Genomic DNA, 14,228 nt, shown 5'->3' on the forward strand with positions numbered 1-14,228 from the left:
TCCTGTCTCCCCTCAGTCATCATCGCAGGTCAGGCCCTCATCACTTTTCCCCTAGACTATGGCAATTAGGTTCCTAAATAGTCTCCCCATTCCAGACTATGTTATACACAATTGCCAAAGTAATTTTCCTAAAATATAGATTATATCACTCCCTTACTCAATAATCATCAAAGCTAAGCTCAAATATAAAATCATTTGGCACTTAAAATTCATCACAACCTGCATCCCAATCTACCTTTGCAGCTATGCTAAAAATTACTACTCTTCACATACACTAACAGTAGAGTCAAACCGGCCTTGTTACTCTTCCTTTTAAGTAGTACTCTACCTCCTATCTGTGCACTGGATGGGTCTGTATGCCTGGAATGTATGTCATTCTCACCTCTGCCTCTTAACACCTTTGGTTTACTTCACAACTCAGATTAAGTACCACCTTCTACATGGAGCCTTTCTTGATACCCTAACCTACTAATGCCCCCTCCCCAATAATCTTATCTTTATTGTGTATACATCTACATCTTTCTCCTATGAGATTGTTAAATTTGAGGGCAGGGACTTTCATTTTTGTATCCCCTGACTCATGACAGCTTCTGGCATAGCAGACACTTAATAAATGCTTGTTGACTGATTGAAAGTCATTGGAGAAGTAAACATGTATTTAAGTGCCTACTATGCATCAGGCACTGTGCTAAGTGCATTACCAATATCTCATTTGATCCTCACAAGAACTCTGGGAAGTAGCTGCTACTATCAACCCCACAGAGGTTAAATGACTCGTCTAACATTTCACAACTGAGTCTGAGGCTTCATTTGAACTCAAGTCCACTTAGCTGCCTCAGGTTTTAATATGAGATCATGCAGTATATAAAGACAGGAGAAAAGAGGGTCTATGACGGTGTTGAGGGTCATCTGTTCTTACAGAGCAACATGACATAGAAGAAAAAAGACTGGACTTGAGTCATATGATTGGTTCAGATTCTTGCTCTACCATGTACAAGCTGTATGATCCAGAGCAAGCACCTGACCTCTCAGAAATGTTTTACTTATCTTTAAAGTATAGATATAGGTAATATTTATACTGTATACCTCACAGGTTACTGTGAGGACAAAATGAAAATAGGTACAAAAGTATAAATTAATGGGGACCATATTTGATTTTCATTTGTACATTTGGGATGATTTTATTAGGATGAGGTTGGGATTATAAAGTTCTTTGTATGGCATTTCCATTCACAAATATGTTAGTCACGTACTTACTGTAACACTGATAAAATTTAAAAGAATTTAATGGCACTATGGAAGTTTGTCATAAGAGTTATTTTCAGATTTTACTGCTAAGTTCAAATGAGACAGAATGACTTCCTATGTTTCTGTTTTTCCTATGTAACATTTCTTTTCAATGATAACTACTTGAAGTTCATGTGTCAATGAAGTAAAGATAGTAACAAATAGCCATTTAAGTGCCTTCTTTGTGCATGATGATGGGGATACAAAGCAAACCAAAAAGTTTTTGCCCTCAAGGAGTTTCTATTCAAATAGAAGGCTAGAACACTTTTAGAGATATATAATAATTTGAGTAGAAAGCACTAATAACACTGGGGGTTGGGTGGTCACAGATGACTCCCTGGTAGGATGTGAACCCTGAAGTAAGTTAAGGATTCTAAGAGGCAGAGGATTGCATCTCAGATGTGGCAGGCAGCCTCACAATGGTATTATGGTGGAAGTAGGAATGTGGAGTTCAGGGAATAGCAAACAAGCTATTTTGGCAGTAACGAGCATGTGAGAAGTAATGAGAAATAAATTTGGGAAAAGTAAGCTGAAGAAAGACTCCTTAAGATTTCAAAGGTCAAGCTGAAGAGGACTAATGGTCTTCCAGTTACATATCTACGATCCTATTCTAGAGACAGAAGAGAGTTAACTAAAAGATTCTTGAACACGGGAGGGACATGATCTTATCTGTATTTCAAGATTATTTTGAGAGTTGTGTGGAGATTGGAAAAAGAAAACTAGAAGCGGACCGTCTAATTATGAAACTACCGTTAGGCAACAATGATGAGGGTCTGAAATGAAGTAGCATCTATGTGAGAGGAGAGAAGGGGTTGGAAGCCAGTTATATCACTGAGATAGTACAGAGAAAGCACACAGGACAGAGGACTGGAGAAGAGGGCATACATCTAATCCAGTCAAGAAGAATCATAAAAATGATTAGAAAGGAAGAAAACAAAGAGAACATTGTCATGAGAGCAAGGGAGAATGTATCCAGGAGGAGGAAAAGGAGGTCAATTCAGTGTCAAACATTTCAGAGAAAACAAGAGAGATGAGAACTGAAAAAAGGTCATCAAATTTAACAATTAAGTCATTGGTAACCTTGGAAAGGGCAATTTCAGTGAGAAGTGGGGTCAGAAGTCAGATTGCAAGAGGATGAGGAGTAAGAAGTGAGGAATTGAAGGCAGAGAGCACAGAGGGCTTTTTCTAGCAGTCTAACAGTGAAAGGAAGGAAAGACATGTGACAACAGCTTGAGAGGATGGCCAGGTCAAATGAAGGGTTTTTTAAAAGATAGCGAGAGCTGGAATCTTTGTAGGCAGCAGGGAAGGAGACAGTACATAAAAGGTTGAAGATGACAGATAGGAAATGATCAAAGAAGCAAAAGGATGGGACCAAAAGCACAAATAGAGAGGAGTTGGCCTTATCAAGGAAAGCTGTCTCTTCATCAGACACTAGGGCAAAAGAAGAAAGAAGAGAGAATGTTAAAGGGTTTTGAGGTGTAAAATGGGGGAGAAAAGGGAGTTCGTGATGGAAGGCTTCTGTTTCTTTAGTAAAGTAGGAGGAGAGGTAGGCTGTTGAGAAAAAGAGGGGGAGGTATGGTTTGGGGGTCTTTAAGGAAAAAAGAGAAAAGTCTGAAACAGCCACTGTGAGGACTGTAACAGAGATTCAAACATGGAAGCCTGCATCTGTGAGGGCCCAGTTGAGATTAGACACAAATTTATGGAGGGCCCAGTCAGCACAGCTGTATGACCTGAACTACTGCACTGAGCCACACTTGAAAAGGAAATGAAGCAAAAACGAGCCATCTTATTGATCTTACCTATTTCCTGAACATGATGGTTTTAGGAAAAGATTCTCCTTCTGTCCTGAGCACACTGATTTAAAAGTACTTTGTATACTTTAGACTGTTAAACAAAGATAGTGGAAAGCAAAACTCTGTGTGAAATATCTATTACATACATCAACTAGGAATAATTCACATCGTATTTTCTTACTATCAAGTAAATTAGGTGTTTTTTCTTAAAGCTAGATAAATTTAGAAAAATAATTGTCCAAACACAAATACGCATGTGTTTATAACAGTTCTAAAAAGCCTTTTGAAAATCTGCTTCTGACAATTTTATTAATTTTGAAGGATAGTTTGGCAGTAGAAAATTTAATTTACTTATTGGTCATTAACACTGACAAGTATATCAAGTGAAACAGAAAAAGAGAACAGACTAGAGCCCTAAAGAGAATTGACTCTGACCTTGGGCAAGTCTCCATGACTCCTATTGGTTGTTTCAAAGAGGGCACTTCTAAGTAATGGAAGGAGAATATTTCAAGCATGTAAAAAAAAAAAATTACTTTTATGAAGTGTGAAATAGCCTTGAAGACAGTTTCTAAAGAGCCATCAAATAGGAGTAGATATAAAGGAGTCGAGATACCATTAAATTACAGCATGGAAGCAGATGTTTTCTTTTTAATAGTACAATATATACAGCATTAACTTATGATGACTTCTTGAAAAACTTCATTTATACAGAATCATATCTACAAAATTAACATTTTAATGAAATCAAAGAGACTATGCACATATTCAGAAATATAAACAAATTTCACCACTGCAGACAATGGACACACAAATTTTTAAAAAACTTTCCATTCTGGAATAAAAATACATCTTTACCATATAGCTATAACCATCATTTAATCATTTTGTTTGAAAATCTTCATATTTGGAGAAATTTTCAATTAATTACCTCTTTTGAAATTCTGGTTAATAGTGCCACCAACTGGCAACAAAGATTTTTAAGAGTTGTGTTCTTAAATGTCAAAAGAGTTCCGTTCTTAAAGTTACTGAGGAAAAAAACACAAGTCATTAGAGCCAATATGCACAAGAACAGTAAATCACAGTGAATGAAAAAATGACCTATAAAAGATTTTGATCAGGGTGCCATGGAGTATTTAAAATATTAACATAGTCTAAAGGTTTTGTTTTGTTAAATCTAGCTTTACATTTATATGTAAAACTTTGCAGTAAGAAAGGAATCTGAACATACTGTAAAAGAAAAAAAAATTTTTGCTTAAAAAACTGACATGATATTTCAACATAATTAGATGCATTTGTCAGCAACACCAGTTGGCATTAGTAATCTAAAAACATTACTAGAAAGCTAATGCCATATGTTGGGGGGGGGAATTTGGAAGGAAAAAATAAATAAATATCAAATTCTGGTAAATGCTGAAAAATCTGTAGGACCACAGCAATCTATTTCGATAACACCAAGCATTCCTCAAAAAAATTAAAATAAAAAGAATAATTTCCCCAAAGAATTATTGGGCCATTCAACTATACACATGGATTAACATTTCCCTAACCTGTTAAAAAGGGCCATGTTACTTATAACAGATGTCCTTAGAACTGAATTTCTGAAAATATAAAACTAAATTAGTATCTTTGGTTATTCTATATCAATCCGTTGGCTTGATCAGTTTGACAGAACTGAGTTGTATAGCAACCACCCTTGAAATAACTTCAAAAAGTAGGACATCTTGAAGCTGTTTGCATGAACTGTATTAGTCAATGACCCACCTATGGTTAAAAATCATGAGATATTTAAATAATTATATTTATGCATATGTTCCTACAAACAAACCTATGTGTATAAATGCACACACCAAAAAATTCTAAATTGCAAAGGATTATGGAATTAGGAAACAGAAATTTATTCCTTACATTTGTACAGTATAGAAAATAGGGCACACGAAAAAAGACATTGCTTAATTAAGGAAGTCATTCAAAAACTACACCACTCTTTTACCCTGATGCTAAATCTTCATTTTAAATGCTCAAAACTTAACTGGCTGAGGGATTAAGAACTGAATTACTATGGGAAAATTGTAGTTAATAATTTAATACTTTGTTCTCACTTTTTAAGATGTGGTAACTTGTATAAAAGTACACTATTCCTGACTACCCAAAGAACCTAAAATACTGATACCTAGCTGAAGATGCCAATGTATTGGGTCTTAAATGAATGTGATTTTTTAAGGAGCATACAATACATGTTATTTTTCCAGATCTCTAGACTGTTCTTCCCCCCCTGGTCCTTTCCCACATATTTAAAATAATAACAGTCTATACAAATCCTACTGCACTTGTTTACACAGGGGTAAGGTATAAATCCACTGTCCTCTAGACAGCCAAATATCTAGCTAGAGTATCTGGATTTTTGTATGCCCTGGTTTTGCTCAGTCCTGAACCAGATATATAAGGCTGTAGTGTATATATCATTTTACAAAAGAAAAAGTAAAATATTTTTTTTCAAGAATTTCTACTTGCACTTATATTAGAAATAAGAATATGGTCAACATATACTTTCTAATGGCTTTCTTCCAAAAACTAACTTCCTAGTCAAAATTTCTCCAATGGACATACATAGATATAAATACTGGAATAATTCACTTCCATCTCTGATAAATGTAGAAATTTAAAAGCTTATCTACTTAGCACATAATGGACATAAAATTATCTTGGCCTCCTGAATAGCGATGCATATATGGAGAAAGACTAAAATTGTATCCCATAGATATATCTATATGACAAGCCAAGCATGGTTTGTTTGCACAGAAATAAAAAACCTGGCTACAATAAGTAGTCAATAGGAGTGTCAATGAAGGCCTAAAAGAATAATGGGAGAAAAAAAGAGAGATATGATTGCACTTACCCTATATGGTTATTCATTTTTTACTTTCATAAATTACATATGTGAAAAATAAGACACATTATGGTATATCAATACTAATTCTCAACTAACAAAAAATAAACAGTCTTCACTGAATTTAATTTTATGAATTTCTGAATGGGAGTTGCGTATGATGAGCACATGAATTAAACATATAGAAAATATAAAACACACCATAGAAATTTAACATTTTAATTTCTTTTTGCAATATTGTCAAACTAATACTAGAATTTTAAAACAAATTAGAGGGATATTACTATGATGGACCCAGCTTTTAGAGTTCAATTTTCTTAAAACAAAAAAGCAAAAAAACCCCAAAACCCTTCTAGTGGCAATAACCTATAGGGATCCATTTCCTTTAAAAAATTTTTGAAATTAAACAAAAACTAATCATTTTAACAGTTACAACCACTGAACATTAGCCAAGGCATTGTATTACAACATGATCTAAATTTAATGAAATATGAGTACAAAAATGCACACGTGAAAATTCGAAGAGATGAGGGCAAATTTAAATAGCATCTTGACAAATGAAAATATTCAACCAACACTGAACATTAAACGCCTATTATGTGCAAAGCACTGTACTAGACACTGGGGAAAATAGAGAGATAAATAAAAAATGGTCCCTGCCCTAATGGAATTTATATAAGAATTACTATTGATACTGCTCATAAAAATTAAGTGCACATTTTAAATAAATATAGTAAAATCTCTCCATAAGCATATGCATTTGGCTCTAAAAATCCTTTGGTTACACATAGGTGATTGTGAGTTTTAAATAAAAATATAATAATCTTTGAGGAGTGATGTTATAATCTACAGTATAAAATGGATCTAAAAATGCAAAAAATAGTATTCAAATAAAACAGTCTTGACAAAACATATCAATGCTGTTTTTTCCTTGGGACTTGAATCCTAAACATGATTACATTTTTTTCTTGTATTAGTGAAGCATATGTGTTTTACAGATTCTAAAATAGTCTACTAGTTCAATTTTAAAATTTGGATTTCAATGAAATTTTTTCAAGATACACATGGGGAATCAGTTTTATGGAAATGAATTCTAGGAAACCATTTCCCTATCAGTTAAAAGAAATGTGTGAAAACAAGAAACATTTAAATACAATGAACCATGCATGGGTGCTATAAAGAAGGTATCTAATTGTAGGAAAAGCTTAATGACCAAATCAGACATTGAGAGGAATAAATGTCTGAACTTTTCTCGGGCTACTACACACATTATCACTAGCAAACTTTTCCATTCCACTTCAAATATCATTTTTAAAATCAAGTCACAGAACCAAACACATATCCTACTATACATGGCCAATGAAAATTCCAAAGTTAATGTGTTATAGTTGTTTGTGTTCAGCTTATTTTAGAGTAAGAAAGTGCATATTAATGAATGGTTTTTAATGCCTGTCTTCTCATGCATATTTTTAAAAGGTTGAATCACCTTTGATATATAAGGCATGTTAATGGGAAGAGATGGAAAAATAGTGTTTGAAAGCCCTTATAGTATTCTTCAGCATCTGATGTGACTATTAGCGAATTAAACAAATCTTTTTTTTCTCAATTCATCATTAATAGGATGTTATATTCCACAGTGCAAACAATTAAAATCTTGAAGCTTACGCTACTTACAGTACACGCAGTAACTCATTCAAATGGTCAAAGAATAGAGAGGATGACTCATATCAAAAAGTTCAGTTATGACTTAAATTTGTATCAAACAGATAAAATACACTTTCACTGATTGACACACAGATCATAACAAAAACTTCAAAACGCCACCGAGGTCTGTAGCACCTGCTCCTTCTGCAGCTTTTGTCTGTTTACTATGCAAGAGCTTTGTTATGTTTGCTTCGTCCTCTGTTCTAGTTCATGCTGGTGTTTAATAAGACGTTCTATTTCTGTTCCTAGTGTTTGTAGATTTTCCTTTTGTTTTTAGTTTATAAAATGGGAAGAAAAAACACAAAAAATATTAACACACAAATAAAGGATTCACTTTGAAATTTCTTTTCCTAATTAAGCTCATAAATAAGCATGTTTATTTCCCTCTGAACCCTAAGCTTATTTTTGTTGTAAGAACCAGGAAAATATTCTGTGCTTAGTGAAGGCCTGTCAGTTTTAAACAAACAAACAAACAAAAAAAGGCAATCTGACTGAGGGATGCTGTGGTAATTGATAATGCACAAGAGATTATTTATTGACTTTTAAAAACTCATTAAAGAATGTCAAAGCTCCAAAAGATCATCTGCTATAGTAGTTATATCAAATAATAGCAACAATAACTTCAAATCAAAATCTGTAGCACCTATTTTGCTTAGAATCATTAACATTTACTCTAGCAATTAATTATAAATAATTGAAGACCAAACTGAGATCAAAATCTGCCCAAAATAAACAAATTCAAAAGTAATAAAACTTCCCAAATAAGATAGAAAATTCCAGCTATAATCTATTTTATACTAATTAAACTGATTTCTTCTCCTCTTAACTCATCCTATATAGTGTTATTTTTCACCTTGTTGAAAATAAAGTGTTTTTTTTTTTTTAATATGAAAGCATGAGGGAGAAAAATAAATCTTAAAATGAATTTTCACCCTCTGGTATAAATAGTTAGGTTATATTATAGAAGTAATCTACCATTAGGTAGGTTTTTGGGGTAAAACATTTTCTAAGATTTGTTGGATGAAAATTTATGAAAAATATCAATACCTTTAAAGTAATATTTTTAAGTAAGGTATCCTCCAAAACAGCCTGTAATTTCCGGTTGATCTCCAAGGAGAGTTCTAATGTCAGCCCACTGTCAGCTGGATGGGAAGTATACAAGGATGCCATGATGCCTCCTCGTCTACTCAAATGAACCTTGTTAAAATCGGATGCCTCTGATGACAGTGTGCCTGCTTCTTCTCGTAAGATATAACTCTGAATTATTCTAAGGAAAAAAAAAACTATTATAGATACATCCTTGATGCTTAAAAATGCACGGAATTGTAGTCAATATTCATATAGCACTTTAGATCTGCAAAGCATTTTATATAGGTTATTTCATTTGCTCTTTACCAACAACCCTTAGGAAGTGGGTACTGTTATTATCCCCACTTTTAAAGATGAGGAAACTGAGTATGAGAGGGTAAGTGACTTGCCCAGGATCACACAGCTTTGTAAGTATATGAGGCAGGATTCAAACCCTAGTCTTCCTGTTTCTAAGACCAGTACAGTGCTACTGTCAAAAAATGAAAATCTTTTAGATGCTTAACTGAAATTGGAGGTTTATTAGATATTATTTTCTTTTACACATTTTTATAATCCAGTCAAACTGGTCTTCCTAATGCTCTTCACACATGACATACTATCTCCCAGCTCTACGCCTTTACCCAGTCATTTTCTATGCCTGAAATGCCCCTTTCTTGACCTTGGCCTCTTACAATCCCTAATGTAACTGAAAGTTAAGTTTAAGTGCCACCTCCTATATGAAGTCTTTCCTTGTCCTCCCAGGTGTTAATACCTCTTCCCAAATTACTTAGTATTTATTTTGCAACTAAAGACATCTTCCCTGGTGGAATGTAAGGTTTTCGGGGATAGAGATTGTTACTTTTTCCTTTGTATCCCCAGAGCAGAGTGCAGTGTTTCACAGTAGTACGCATTCCACAACTACTTGGTGAGTGGCTAAGAACCTAAACAAGTTTCTGTATTTAGCAGTAGCATAACACAGTAAAAGAGCATCTAAACAGTGATTGGGGGCTCAATTAATACACCTAGATTTCCTCATCTGCAGAATCAGGAAAATATGCTACTTCAAAATATTGCTGTAAGGAAGAATAGGATTTATGCAAGATAATTTTGTAATGATTACCTGATATGTAAAGGAAAACTATTATTTTTATTTGATATCATTTTTACTGTGACAATGCATTTAGCCAACTTAGAATACAAATATAAAATATAAACACTTCAATTTCCTTCAACTATTATTTGTCCAAAACTGATTCAGTAATTGCTGCTTGCCAGTCAACTAAATATCTTCATTTATATATAAATCATTAATACAAACGTTGCATAATGCTAGCTCCAAAGAGAATGACAAATAAAGTTCCAACTTTCCTGACCTTTACATCTAGGACTGTATTTTATTATATTCCTTTCAAAAAGAATCATGTGTCATGACTTAAAATGTATAGGTGATTTACTAAAGTTAGAGTTTGTGAAGGAAAATCATAATAATCTGGCTCTGACTTGCAATGAAAAAAATCTCCATTTATTTATCTAGCTATATTACAGGAACAAGCTAGGTTGTTCTTGAAATTGTTTATAAATCTAAAATTAATAGTATTATTATTCTAAAATGAAGAACTAGGGTCTAAGAATTGTTTGAACAGAGAGCTATAGGTGGTTACTTAATTTTATCAAATTTCACTTGCAAAATGTCACTGCTACAATACTAGTTGGCACTGTTTTAAAGAATATGAAACTAATATACATACTTGGTTTTTTTCCTAATTTCTTCCACCAATTGCTTTATATGATCCTCCATAAATTCAATCTTTTCATTTTTCCGAGCATGAGCTTTCTGCAGCCTTACTATCCTCTCAATCAGCATAGTCTTGTCCACTTCTGGAAAATTATCCACAGTCACGGAGGAGCCAGTATTTTCTGGTGATCGATCTTCTGTACTGCTTCGAGCATTAAGGGACCCTGAGCCAAAAACGGGTTCAGAAACGGTTATAATTTAGCATTATTTTTTACTCCATTATTTTTCTCCATTTTATTTAAAAAATTTCATTTAATATGCCTAACTAAATCTTGATTGAAAAGTTCTAAATGATAATGCCTAAACATGGTTAAATGATAAGTCCCCTTACTTCAAGGATTAGAGAGGCACCAAAAGGATCTAAAACTTTTTAGAACTACAATATGGGGATGGGAATATAGAAACAATTATAAACTCAGAGAAAAAACTACTTCTAAGTTATATAAAAGATGAACCACTTTCTAATATGAATTTAATTTAAAAACATTTACTAAGCATCTACAATGTGCAACTATGCTAAAGGTAGGGGTTCAAAAGATAAAACTAATAAAGAGGACATTTGGAAAGGGCCTCCTGTAGGAATCAGAATCTAAGTCGCGCTTTGAAGAAACTCTGAAATTCTATGAGGCAGAAGTGAAGAGCCTGTGCATTCTAGACATGAGGGACAACTTGTACAAAGGCAAAGAGGAAGGGGATAGGATATCACATAGAAAGAACAGTTAAGAGTAGGATGGCAGAGTTGAGGCAGGAATTCACCTGCACTCTCCCAAATTCTCCTCCAAGTAACTTTAAAAGAACACCTAAAATTGAATTCTGGAGTGGAAGAACCAACAAAAGATAAAAAGTGATGCAATTTTCCAGCCTAAGACAACTTGGGTGGTCAGGAGGAAAGGTCTGCTTCACCTGGGAGTTAGTTATGATGTTGTCCAGAACAGGACCTGCCCTGGAGGCAACTGCAGCAGCTTTTTCACCCCACAGATGATAAGAAATCCAGATAACTGGTCAGAAAGAGATTACAGAGGACCCTTTACTGGCACTGGGTACAGGACTCTACTGCATTACCCATACATAGCTCTGGGTTGAGGTCCCAAGGAGAGAAGGAGCACAAGTATATCAGTACTTGTGACCACCAGGGACCAGGAAGTAGGAACCTTGGTCAGTTGCAAGGCAGTGAAGAGCAGGGGCCCTGGTCTCAGATCTAAGGCAGAAAGGAACACTAGCTCTAGCAGCTGCAGAAGAGCAGGGGCCTACGTCACAATTCCAGGGAGAAAAGGAACAACATTTGTGGCTACAGGGGAATAAGCCCCTTCCCCCCCACCAGGGTAAAGACCAGGGCACAGACCAGTAGAGCAATGACCATATCTCTCCTCTTAGATCACACATCTTCGAAGAAGTGAAAACTTACAAACCCATCAAAACTGGCTCTGAAAAAAGTGTCATGAAAAATTTGAAGCTTGGGACAATGTCCCTTCCGCCCTGGGAGCAGAGCCAAACTTTAACATAAAAGCAAAAGTCAAGAAGTAGGCTAGAAAAATGCACAAACAACAAAAAAGAACCTAACCATAACAAGTACTATGGTGATAGGGAAGATCATACTTGGAAGACAACATGTCAAAGCAGCTACAAGCAAAGCCTCAAAGAAAAATGTGACTTCAATACAAGCAAATTTCTGGAAGAGCTCAAAAAGAATTTTTAAAATCAAAGAATAGAAGTAGAAGAAATATTAGGAAAATAAATGAAATTGGTACAAAAAAATTTTATGAAAACAGAGTCAATAGCTTAGTTAAAAGGACACAAGAAATAATGAGGAAAGTAACACCTTAAAAATCAGAAATGGTGTAATGGTAAAAGAGGCACAAAAATATATTGAAGAGCTTCTTAAAAATCAGAATATGGGAATACAGGGCTGGTTCAATATTAGGGAAACTGTCAGCATAAATGACCATATCAATAACAAAAATGATAAAAATCATATAATTATCTCAATAGATGCAAAATTTTTTTTGTCAAAATACAACACATTACTATTAATTCTTAGAAAACAGATGAATAGGGGTGGCCAGGTAGCACAACAAGTAAAATAATATAATTCATCTGAAAGAACAAAAGGTCAGGAATTAATCAGGGAATTAATCTTAAAAATGTAAAGGAAGTTAGCCTGGCAATACCAGTTCTCAAACTGTATTACAGAGTGGTAAATATCAAAATAATCTGGTTCTAGCTAAGAAATAGAGTGGTAGGGGCAGCTAGGTGGCACAGTGAATAGAGCACTGGTCCTGGAATCAGGAGGACCCGAGTTCAAATGTGACCTCAGACACTTAACACAAAACTAGCTGTGTAACCTTGGGCAAATCACTTAACCCCAATTGCCCTACCTTCCCCCCTCCCAAAAAGCAAAAAAAAAAAAAGAAAGAAATAGAGTGGTAGATCAGTGGAAAAATTAGGTACACAATACACAGTAATAAATGACCATAATAATGTAATGTTTGATAAATGCAAAGATCCAAGCCTTTTGGGACAAGAATTGCTAGGAAAACTGGAAAGCAGTTTGGCAGAAACTAGGTAGAGACCAACATCTCATACCATATAACCAAGATATGGTTAAAATGGGTACATAATTTAAACATAAAAGGTGATATCATAAGCCAATTAGAAGAACAGATGAATGGGTAAGGTAAGAATTTGTGACCAAACAAGAGTATATATAATATAAAATGAGTATTCTGATTAGATTAAAAAGTTTTTATACACACAAAAAACAAAGCTGCCAAGATTAGAAACAAATTTGATGGAAAATAGGAAAAATTTTACAGCAAGTTTCTGATAAAGGCCTCATTTCTCAAATACACAGAGAACTGAGTCTAATTTATAAGAATATCAGTCATTCTCCAATTGATAAATGGTCAAAGGACATGAACAGGCAGTTTTCAGACAAAGTAATCAAAGTTATCTCTAGTCATATGAAAAAATGTTCTAAATCACTAATGACTAAAGAAATGAAAATTAAAACAACTCTGAGGTACCACCTCACACCTATCTGATTGGCTAATACAACAGAAAAGGAAAATGACAAATGCTGGAGGACATGTGAAAAAATATTCCAGTGTTGGTAGAACAGTGAAGTAGGCCCACCATTCTGGAGAACAATTTGGAACGATGGTCAAAGGGCTATAAAACTGCACGTACCTTTTGACCCAGCAATACCACTACTATACCACTACTAGAACTGTATCACAAAGAGAAAGGGAAAAGAATCTACAATATATTAAAAAAAAAAACCATTTATAGCAGCTCTTTCTTTTTGTGTTGGCAAAGGACTGGAAATTGGGGATTCCATCAATTGTGGAATGACTGAACAAGTTGTGGTATATAATTGTGACAGAATACTACTGTGCTAAAAGAAATGATGAGCAGGATGCTCTCAGAAAAACCTGGGAGGACTTATATGAACTGATACAGAGTAAAGTGAGTAGAACCAGGAGAACACTGTATACTGTACATTGACTATGACTTAGCTATTCTTAGCAATACAATGATCCAAGAAAATTCTGAAGGACTTACAAAGAAAGATGTTATCCATCTTCAGAAAAAGAACTGGTGGTGTCTGAATGCAGACTGAAGCATACTTTTTAAATTTTATTTTTGTTTTGATTATTTGGTCTGTGTTTTCTTTTGCATCATCTGTTAATATGCA

The 14,228-nt window shown here is 34.3% G+C and overlaps 1 protein-coding gene across 1 annotated transcript in view; it reads right to left on the reverse strand.

Annotated features, from left to right (window-relative positions):
• Window positions 1-3,700: 3,700 nt before the first annotated feature.
• Window positions 3,701-14,228, reverse strand: part of CCDC186 (coiled-coil domain containing 186) — a 69,027-nt gene continuing 58,499 nt past the window's right edge. Inside the window, exons 14-16 of the mRNA XM_069099021.1 lie at window positions 10,488-10,698; window positions 8,719-8,938; window positions 3,701-7,935 (exon numbers count right to left, since the gene is read on the reverse strand). Of these exons, the coding sequence (XP_068955122.1) occupies window positions 7,852-7,935; window positions 8,719-8,938; window positions 10,488-10,698 (515 nt within the window). The 3' untranslated portion in view covers window positions 3,701-7,851. The remainder of the gene's footprint in view (window positions 7,936-8,718; window positions 8,939-10,487; window positions 10,699-14,228) is intronic.

The sequence above is a fragment of the Petaurus breviceps genome, unplaced genomic scaffold (assembly GCF_028583685.1).
Source record: "Petaurus breviceps papuanus isolate PSGF00001 unplaced genomic scaffold, PetGlider_PUasm1.0 37, whole genome shotgun sequence".
In the NCBI taxonomy this organism is placed as follows: domain Eukaryota; kingdom Metazoa; phylum Chordata; class Mammalia; order Diprotodontia; family Petauridae; genus Petaurus; species Petaurus breviceps.